This window comes from Gopherus flavomarginatus, chromosome 1, assembly GCF_025201925.1.
Source record: "Gopherus flavomarginatus isolate rGopFla2 chromosome 1, rGopFla2.mat.asm, whole genome shotgun sequence".
In the NCBI taxonomy this organism is placed as follows: domain Eukaryota; kingdom Metazoa; phylum Chordata; order Testudines; family Testudinidae; genus Gopherus; species Gopherus flavomarginatus.
In genome coordinates this window covers 45,050,652-45,061,490 of record NC_066617.1, presented here as the reverse complement: position 1 = coordinate 45,061,490, position 10,839 = coordinate 45,050,652, and the positions used below count along the sequence as shown (strand labels likewise).

Genomic DNA, 10,839 nt, shown 5'->3' with positions numbered 1-10,839 from the left:
TTACTTGGTTTCACATTACATTACTGCTGATTACGAAGTCTTCACAAAGTCTTGGCTTGATAACATTATAGGTCCCTCAAATAACCGTGAAAATGAGTGGAACTTCCCTTAACAGCTGGGCAGTTGTTTAATTCCCCACCCTCACTAGCAACTCAGAATTAAAGTGCATTTTCATTGTTCCCTTCCCATTGTTGCTTGAGAATAAAGTCAGTGTAATTATGCTGCTTGATTTATTTCCTGCCATTCCCCTCTGCCCTGCTAAGTACATGGGTTAATACTTTCTCCTGCTCTCAGGCTACACTAAATATGGTAATGGTCAGTGTGTCAATAATCCCCCTGTTTAAGGGACCTGCAAACACTAGTGATGTGACAATCTATCTGTTCAAATGTCTAGCTGACGTCTGATGCTTAAAACAGAGCATGCTTTCATCCCTTCATGCATTGTCGTAACTCCCATGACGACTCTTAAAAGGGTGCCTCAGCTAGTCAGGGAAACAGTTGCCGACCAAAAGCGATACAGCCTACTTGATTCAGCTTTCTTGAATGCCTAATTATTTCAACTTTCTATCGGCCTGACCAAACGGGACCATGTCTACCTTTGGCTACAGAAGAGAGCTTAGTAAATACGAATCCATTGATGAAGATGAACTCCTTGCTTCTCTGACTGACGAGGAGCTAAAGGAGCTGGAGAGGGAGCTTGAAGATATTGAGCCCGACCGTAACCTTCCAGTGGGGCAAAGACAAAAGAATCTAACAGAGAAAACTCCTACAGGAACTTTCAGCAGGGAAGCGTTGATGGCCTATTGGGAAAGAGAGACCAGAAAACTCCTAGAAAAAGAAAGGTTGGGGACATGTGAAAAGGTAGGATTTCAGAGCATTCACTGTGCCCTGGAAATATTCAATGACCTTCCATCACTTACCTTTATTTTCTTCTGATCTACTACAACATTATAAAGAAAAGCCCCAGTGACAATCTTTTGCTAGAGCGCTGTAAATTGGCAAAGGGGATTTTTGTTTTGGGTCTTGCAGTGCCTTAAAAGCTCTTTTGGGAAAAAAAAATCCTGGAAAAGGAATTGGCATTAGTGGTTAAAATAAGTCATAATATAGCAATGATTAAAGTGATTTTACAAAATTAGGCACAAATTGCTGTGTGCTTCTAGCCAGCCACATAAGTTGTTAGGTAAGTTACCTTTTGCGGGGGGAAGAGAGGGGGAAGACTAGTAGACTGCTTTTTCCTCTTGGGAAATAAATAATCAGTATTGCTTTTTGAGGAGCAATAGACTGAAAGAATGATCAACAGGAAGAGAATTCTGAATTTTTAGCAGAGGAGAGGCTGGGCAAAAAAGTGCAGCAGAACCCAGATTTTTGTGTGGTGTAACTCAGCATAGCTCCATTGTGGTCAATGGAATTATGCTGATTTACACCAGCTGAGAATCTGGCCCAATATCTGATGATTTCAATGGCACACTGTGTGCTGTCTTATCAGAACGCAGCTGTAGGAATTTGTAATCATAGAGGCCCGGAGTTGGTATTCAGTCAATCAACATATTAATAGAGTACTCATCATGCAATCTGTCCCAGGGAGCTCTATATAAATAGTAACAATAGATGTTGGTTGCTGAGAGCAGTATAACTCAGTAATAATAATTAAGGGCTTGATTCTGTGAGATACTCAGCACCCTCGATTTTCATTGACTTCAGTGTGGGTTGATGCTACCCAGTACTTTGCAGTAACTGTTCTCAGGATTAAGCACTATAAAAGGCAACTTTTTTTTTTTAACACCTGCACTATAACTTTCAAAGCACAGCATGGAGTTTTAGCTGTGTGAATGCCAATGATTTTGCAGCTAAAGTTCCATACTGAGCTCTGGTGATTAAGGATCTGACTCTGCCACACTTGCTCACAGGGAGTAGTATGCTGTTCGGCAAGTAGTCTCATTGATTTCCGGATTAAGGGTGTGTCTACACTGCAAAATAGAAAAGGTGTATTCTTAACGCAGGTTAGCTAATCCATGCTAACTAACTTGGGTTAAAGTAGAATTGAAGACACAGCAACTTGCCTTTTAATTTGGGTGAGCAGCTCAAGTTAAAGCCTAGAGAGCAAAATGGATTTGAACTCAAACTGCTAACTTGAGTTAAAAGCCAAGTCACTGTGTGTCTTCACTGCTATTTTACCTGACTTAGCTTGTGAGAGTTAGCTGACCTAAGTTAAGAATCTTTTTTTGCAAGGAGACATGCCCTCAGGGTGGCAGAATGGGACACATAAGTCAGTTATTGTTAAAGATGTTAACACTCTGGATCTACAGACTACAAAGGGTTTACACCAGGGATGAGTTGGACCATCTTTGCATAATGAATATACTGTTATCTTACAATCAGGGAAGACTAACCAGGCACAGGATTTGACTGCATATAGTGTCTGTTATACTGGTTGTAATGTCTGTGTAGGCAACTACAACCACCATTATACACTAAGCACTAGCTCCCATAGCCTCAGACATCAGAACCTATTTTGCTGAGATATGGACATCTGGACAGGACAGCAGAGTTAGCCACTTACTTTTTTCGACTGCATCTTTAACTTACATCCAGAAAGGAATAAGAAATGGCCAGAGAAGTCCTAGTTTTGGTGTCTTGTCCATAAGGCATGGTTTCTGACTTGGCAGCAACCTTCATCCCAAATGGCAATATTGAGTTAGCATTTGATATGAGCCTAGGCTGTAATGTGTCAGTAAAACCCACACTCTTTGCTATGGAGGTGAAAGAGCTACAAAATGTATCCATAAATGTCAACACACTGTCATCTGATGTCAGCAGAATCTGCGGGTGAAATCTTCCCCACACTGAAGGTAACAACAAAACTTTCATTGATTTCAGTGAGGTGAGGATTTCATCCTAGGTGTATGTAGCAAGTGTGCACTGGGATATAATCTGATCAAGATGACGGAGAGCAAGCCACTGAAGAATTTAAAGAGAGAAGTAGCAATTTTAAACTTACTGCTAATGCTAACAGCTGGTTATGAAATTGAAGGATGGATATAATATGAAAGAGAATTGAATCCCTCCCCACTTCAAACACAATTCTGGCAAGGTTTTTTTTTTTTTTTTACACTAATCTTCTAAAGTCACTGTAGAATATTACCAATCAGTCACAATTACTACATTACAAAGTTCAGGTCATGAATAGGTGCTCAGAGACCATGCTGAAGAGTGTGCTATCAATGTCTAGATAGATATATGTGTAGGAATCAAAGGGGATGTTCTGTGCAGCAGGCATATTCTCAACTTTTAAACTTATCTGTACTGAAATTATAGATATAGGTCCTGATCCTGTAATGAGCTCTATTGAGGCAGTGGCATTGAAGTCAATGGATTTTGGGGGGTGGGAGGGTTGGTCAGGGACCTGCCTGCACAGAGTTCATTTTAGGATCAGCTTAATCCTGCAAATTCTACATGTTTTGAGCTCCCAATGAATCACACAGAGCATTTGTAAGATTGGGCAAATGGTTTGTTACCCTGATGCCTTTTGTACCTCAATAGTCAAGCTTCTGTAAGCATGATAATGATGATAACCCTGTTTAGTATGTGTCCTGCCACAGAAATCTGCTCAAGACTATGAGATAGCATGCAAGGTGTCCAGGGCTGGCTTTAGGAAGTGCAGGGCCCAATTCGAACAGTTTTGACAGGGCCCCAGCAGGGATGACTAAAAAAACAAACAAACAAAAAAAAATGTGGGGCTTGTACTCACCGGGTGGTGTTCCGAGTCTTTGGAGGCATTTCGGCGGTGGGTCCTTCACTCACTCCAGGTCTTCGGCGGCACTGAAGGACCCGCTGCCGAAGTGCCGCCGAAGACCCAGAGCGCCGCCGGGAGAGTAAAAATTAAAAAGGTGCCTCTAGCCAGGGAAGGGATTCTCACTGGGCGCGGGGCCCAATTTGGGGAAATTGATGGAATAGGCCTAAAGCCGGCCCAGAAGGTGTCAATACTGCAGGGATATATATACACATCATTAACCACACTTCGTTTAAATTGAATTAGCAGTTTTGTGGGGATTTAAACACTGATGGTTGGGGCGTTGCCATATTAGTAACTTTTTTGCATGACTCCTGTCAAAGTCAAAACCAGCATCTCTGTAAGTATGTTGCATGGACCCAATCCTTATGAGATATTTTATAAGGATTAACGTATTCAACTTAATAAAGCAGCACATGCAGAGCCTATGTTTTTCACCCAGAATTTTACTAAAAATTCAATATTATGGATTTATAGGATTTATTAGATTATTTATATGGATTTATTAGAGTAGAGCTTGTGAGATCGTGGGATTTAAGGTCAATTGTATGCCAAGGACCAGCACAAGCCTTTGCAGCACTTCATTGCCTCTTAAGCTGTCAAAATGGAGTTGAAATGAGACCTTAGTGGTGCATAGGCATGGAGCTGGCCCTGTGCACTCGACAACTAGCCCAAATTCTGGGAATACCACTGAACTTCAGGACAGTTTGTATGTAGGTCTGAATTTGGCATGTCCATCCCATCGCAACTTTGAACTTATTAAAGTATTAAAGTGATGCTAGCATAACGTTATGGAGCATATTTTCAAACAGCCTCTAAGTGTGCACGCCCAAAATTGTCCATCCAGAATCTTGGGTGGACAGCTATTGTAATTCACTTTTTTTTTTGCTCGAATTTTCATGTGAAAATGGTATTTGTGTGTGAAATTAGGCAGCCATTTAACTGATTTGAATGCATATATAGCATTTGTGCAGGGAAGTCTGAGTTTTGGGACATGCAATAATTTGGATACCTAAACTCCATGTCATTAAACAGGAGCATGTCATTTTGCATGTAAAAAATGTAGCTGATGGGTTGTAGCCACTCTGAAAAACATAGTACTATAAAAAGAACAGGAGTACTTCTGGCACCTTAGAGACTAACAAATTTATATGAGCACAAAATGGGTCTACAGCCCACTTCCTCGGATGCATGTAGTGGAAAATAAGTAGGAAGATAGATATATATATATGTGTGTGTGTCCATTTATTATTTGAAGTAGAGACTGTCTGGTTTGGCCAATGTACATAGCAGAGGGGCATTGCTGGTACATTATGGCATATATCACATTGGTAGATATGCCAGTAGATCTCCCTGGTCACTGGATTACAGTCCTAAAAGTCACAATATTACAACAACAAAACTTCAAAAGCAGACTAACAAGAGACTGCTGAATAGGAATTAATTTGCAAATTGGACATCATCAAATTAGGCTTGAATAAAGACTGGGAGTGGATGGCCCATTACACAAAGTAAAACTATTTCCTCATGCTTATTTTACCCCCCCCCCTACAGTTCCTCACATCTCCTTGTCAATTGCTGGAAATGGGCCATTTTCATTACCATTACAAACAGTTCTGTTTCTCTCCTACTGATAATAGCTCACCTTAACTGATCATTGTCCGTATAGTGTGTATGCTAACACCCATTGTTTCACATTTTCTGTGTGTGTATCTATATCTTTTTACTTTATTTTCCACTACATGCATCCAATGAAGTGGGCTTTAGCTTACAAAAGCTTATGCTCAGATAAATGTGTTAGTTTCTAAGGTGCCACAAGCACTCCTGTTCTTTTTGCGGATACAGACTAACACAGCTGCTACTCTGAAACCTGTCATCATACTATAAGTCTGTCTGAGTGAAATCCACATAAGCATGGAAATTCAGATAGGGCAAATCCATCTGACATTCCATTGTGAATATATCAACTAATGGGTAATTTTATGTATATCTATGTTGCAGTGTCATGGGCCAGATCTTCCACTGGTGTAGATCAGCATAGCTCCTTTGACTTCAGTAGACTAAGCCAATTGATGCCAAGGATCTGGCCTCTAGAGAAAGGGGAGGAAATTAAAAAAAAAGAATATTAAATCAAATGAGATTTTTTTCAGTTCTCTTAAATTTCCATGCTTCTGTCAGTTTATTTTAAACCTTTAACATTAATTTCATATAGTTTAAGTATAATTGCTGTTGGGGAAAATCAAAGTAAAGCTTAATATTTTTGCTATCATGTGTAATACCGACACCTACATTCCTGTTCAGGATTCAAAGCAAGAAGATGACAATTCAGAAGATACTGAGGAAGAATATTTCACAGGAACTAACAGTGAAATTTCCGAGGAGGCATACACTGAAGAGGAGGAGGAAGAAGAAAAAGAGAAAGCAGAAGGAAAAGAAGAAGTAGAAGAAGAAGAAGGAGAAGAAAGTGATGAAGATGACTCAGAACAAAAGGAAAATGCTGCAATTTGTGAAAGGACTGTGACTTGTGAAAGTGACAGGAGTTCTGACCACTCGAAACGCAAGAAATGCAACATCCAGAAGGAAAACGAAAATGTCATGAATGGCGATGGTGGCAAAGACACAGAAGACATGAGCTTTAAAATGGGTGCCATCCACCCTTGTGGAAACCCAACCGTTATTGATGATGCTTTGGAAAAAGTTAGGAACAATGACCCTGACACCACTGAAGTCAACTTAAATAACATTGAAAACATCACCATACAGATGCTGACACATTTTGCTCAAGCCCTCAAGAACAACACAGTGGTTAAGATGTTCAGTCTAGCCAATACTCATGCTGATGATAGTGCGGCAATTGCTATTGCTGGGATGTTAAAAGTGAATCAGTATATAACGAGTCTGAACATTGATTCAAATTTTATCACAGGCAAAGGGATATTGGCCATTATGAGAGCTTTGCAGCATAACAAGGTTTTAACAGAACTACGATTCCACAACCAACGGCATATCATGGGCAGTCAGGTTGAAATGGACATAGCTAAACTGTTGAAAGACAATACCACGCTGGTGAAGCTAGGGTACCACTTTGAGCTTGCTGGACCAAGAATGAGCATGACAAGTATCCTCACAAGAAACATGGATAAACAAAGGCAAAAACGTATGCAGGAGCAAAAACAGCAAGAGTCTGGTTGTGATGGAGCAATCAATCCAAAGACCAAAGCCTTGCAGAAAGGAACTCCTGGGTCTTCACCTTACGCATCGCCTAAGAGCTCACCTTGGTCCTCTCCAAAACTCCCTAAGAAAGCTCAGCCTGTCAAAATCCAGCCTCCAGCTCCGCCTTCACCTCCTCCTCCCCCTCCCCCACCACCTCCCCCACCTCCACCCGTTGTTCCAGAGAAAAAGGCGCCAACAAGGAATATAGCTGAAGTCATCAAACAACAGGAGAGCTCCAAGAATGCCTTACAAAATGGACACAAAAAGAAAAAAGGAAAAAAAACCAAAAAGCATGAGAATAGCATATTGAAAGAAATTAAAAATTCCTTAAGATCAGTCTCAGACAAGAAATCAGAAGAAGGATCGCGACCCTCTACCCGACCCTCCACCCCACAAATGTCTCTTCATGATAGCCTTATGGAAGCAATTCGGGGAAGCAGCATAAAACAGTTAAAGCAGGTAAGTAAGGACCACAGTTAAATAACTGATTATGGCTCAAATATGGCATAATCCAAAACATGCATCATGAATTTTAAAGCACAGATATTTAATACAAGATTACACTTTGATAAATATCAGCATAAGTACATATTTGGGAGCAGTTTTACATTTGAACTTGCTTTCATGACTATGCTTTCCATTTTAATTTGACCTTAGTTTTGATGGAATCCAGGGCGCTGACAGAACCCACGTTCAGACTTCTTAGGGCTTGAGATTGTCAGTAGAAAGTTGCTGTAGAAGTGAGTATAGCAAGTAATGAGCCAGAGGTGAAATTTTGCCACCTCCCAGTTAAACTAGTCTTTTTCAGCAAAGTCCTCTCTTCAGAATTAAGTTGTGAAATGGGCTTGATTTCTTGCTCAAAGAAATAAGACTTCAATCTGACACCTCTTAAAATAGCATTACACTATGGAGGAAGGGATGGGAATGGCTGCATGGGCAGTGGGATTGGCTAGCTGTCCCGAGTATGTACCTAGGGTTTCAGATGGGATTGTACTTGTGTTGGCTCCTGCCACCCATGCAGCCATAGCTACTCTGCTATTTTTAGTGTGCTAGTTCAATGAAAGTTAGCATGGGTATGTCTTCCTGAGAGAGAAATTACACCTCCAGCTCCAATGTAAATGTACCCTAGTCTTCTTCACAGAGTGAATGAATGTACTTCTAAATATGTTTAATGGCATCCATGTACTATGACATCAGGCACCTTAGAAACGCATGTAAATCACTATCATATTATTTAAGCACAATATACATATCGGGACAGACTACACTGCTGCTGCTTTTCCAGCCAGTATTGTAAATGTAATGAGAAACTCTCCCACTATCTTGTAGGTGGAAGTTCCAGAAGCTCTTCGATGAAAGCATGCAATATAGAAGAACCAAAGCTCTACAGTGGTCAAGGGAAGGTTACTGAGTTATTCAATGATGGTAAATAGACTATATTGTGAGCTGCTTCCAAAGAGATAGACCTATTAAACATTAACCAACGCTTTAAGAATGCATAAGCCTTGTAATCTGTAAATATGAAAATAAACATCTTTTTTTATTTAATGAGATTTCTATTGGAGAAATAGCAGTTTATTTAGATATTCTTTTCAATATCTGAGTGATTGCACATCACTGGACATGTTCTTTACATTGAGATGTAATTGTTTAGTGATCTGTGTTTTTTTTTCTTTTTTCATGAATTTACAATAAATGTGGTTTGAAGTTTTTAAGCAACCAAAATGATTTTAGTCTCGGGTTTCTGTGATTACAAATGGGGCAGGTGTTTATGTACAGACGTGTCATTGGTTAAACATCCAGTTATTGGGGTGAAGAGGTTGGTATAAATGCCTAGAGGTCTTCTTTTTGATTTTTTTCAGAATCACTTAGCACACACAGCATCCGTTGACTTCAGTAGGATGTGCAGGTGCTCAGCACCTTTGAAAATCCAGACATAGTTAGATTGATTAAATAATGCATTGAATCTCTTAGTCAAGAGCATAGGAGCCATTAAAAAAGGCAAACAAGATTCTTATTTAAAATATCAATGGAAATCTAATATATAATAAAATAAGTGATTGGGCAACAAAATGGCAAATGAAATTTAATGTGGATAAATGTAAAGTAATGCACATTGGAAAAAATAACCCCAACTATACATACAATATGATGGGGGCTAATTTAGCTACAATGAGTCAGGAAAAAGATCTTGGAGTCATCATGGACAGTTCTCTGAAGATGTTCAAGCAGTGTGCAGAGGCGGTCAAAAAAGCAAACGGGACATTAAGAATCATTAAAAAGGGGATAGAGAATAAGACTGAGAATATCTTATTGCCCTTATATAAATCCATGGTACGCCCACATCTTGAATACTGTGTACAGATGTGGTCTCCTCACATCAAAAAAGATATACAGGCACTAGAAAAGGTTCAGAAAAGGACAACTAAAATGATTAGGGGTTTGGAGAGGGTCCCATATGAGGAAAAATTAAAGAGGCTAGGTCTCTTCACCTTGGAAAAGAGGAGACTAAGGGGGGATATGATAGAGGTATATAAAATCATGAGTGATGTGGAGAAAGTGGATAAGGAAAAGTTATTTACTTATTCCCATAACACAAGAACTAGGGGCCACCAAATGAAATTAATAAGCAGCAGGTTTAAAACAAATAAAAGGAAGTTCTTCTTCATGCAGCGCACAGTCAATTTGTGGAATTCCTTACCTGAAGAGGTTGTGAAGGCTAGGACTATAACAGCGTTTAAAAGAGAGCTGGATAAATTCATGGTGGTTAAGTCCATAAATGGCTATTAGCCAGGATGGGTAAGGAATGGTGTTCTTAGCCTCTGTTTGTCAGAGGATGGAGATGGATGGCAGAGAAAGATCACTTGATCATTGCCTGTTAGGTTCACTCCCTCTGGGGCACCTGGCATTGGCCATTGTCGGTAGACAGATACTGGACTTGTCATAAACAGATAGTTAAGGGTTAATATCTCTTTTACCTGTAAAGGGTTAACAAACAGGGAACCAAACACCTGACCAGAGGACCAATCAGGAAACAAGATACTTTCAAATCTCAGTGTTTTTTGGGTTTGGCTTTGTTCTTTCTGGATCCTGGAAGGGACTAGATGTGCAAACAGGTTTCTTGCTAATCTCCCTGCTACAGTCTCTTATATATTCAGAATAGTGAGTATTTAGTAAGAAAGGTGATTATAGTCTTTTGATTGTTTTCTGTATTTGCAAATGTGTATTTGGCTGGAAGTATTTTAAATTGTATTTCTGCTGGAGGAGGCTTTTTCTCCAGTTTCTATAAGCTGACAGACCCTAAAAATAAATAAAAAGAAAAAAAACAAGTTATCTCTACAATTTAGATGGTAAAAGTTACAGGGTCTGTCAGCTTATAGAAACTGGAGAAAAAGCCTCCTCCAGCAGAAATACAATTAAAATACTTCCAGCCAAATACACATTTGCAAATACAGAAAACAATCAAAAGACTATAACCACCTTTCTTACTATTCTGAATATATAAGAGACTGTAGCAGGGAGATTGGCAAGAAACCTGGTTGCACATCTAGTCCCTTCCAGGACCCAGAGAGAACAAAGCCAAACCCAAAAAACACAAACAAAGGCTTCCCTCCACCGAGATTTGAAAGTATCTTGTTTCCTGATTGGTCCTCTGGTCAGGTGTTTGGTTCCCTGTTTGTTAACCCTTTACAGGTAAAAGAGACATTAACCCTTAACTATCTGTTTATGACAGGGCTAGATGGACCTTTGGTCTGACCCAGTATGGCCATTCTTATGTTCTTAAGTGATCTTATGTTGTAAAGCAAATGTTAGACAGACTCCATGTAGAATACTGT

At 39.7% G+C, this 10,839-nt stretch overlaps 1 protein-coding gene across 1 annotated transcript; it reads left to right on the top strand.

Annotated features, from left to right (window-relative positions):
• Positions 1-412: 412 nt before the first annotated feature.
• LMOD2 (leiomodin 2) lies at positions 413-8,728 on the top strand. Its single transcript, XM_050936232.1, has 3 exons — positions 413-861; positions 6,092-7,462; positions 8,333-8,728. The coding sequence occupies exons 1-3, from the start codon at positions 589-591 to the stop codon at positions 8,357-8,359; spliced, it is 1,671 nt and encodes a 556-aa protein (XP_050792189.1). The 5' UTR covers positions 413-588; the 3' UTR covers positions 8,360-8,728.
• The last annotated feature ends 2,111 nt before the right edge of the window (positions 8,729-10,839 follow it).

Bases quoted from the DNA above. Each gene is read 5' to 3' on its own strand.
- LMOD2 (XM_050936232.1), top strand. From the start codon at position 589: ATGTCTACCTTTGGCTACAGAAGAGAGCTTAGTAAATACGAATCCATT. The intron at 862-6,091 runs GTAGGATTTCAG...ATTCCTGTTCAG, and splicing joins GGTTGGGGACATGTGAAAAG to GATTCAAAGCAAGAAGATGA. The intron at 7,463-8,332 runs GTAAGTAAGGAC...ACTATCTTGTAG, and splicing joins GCATAAAACAGTTAAAGCAG to GTGGAAGTTCCAGAAGCTCT.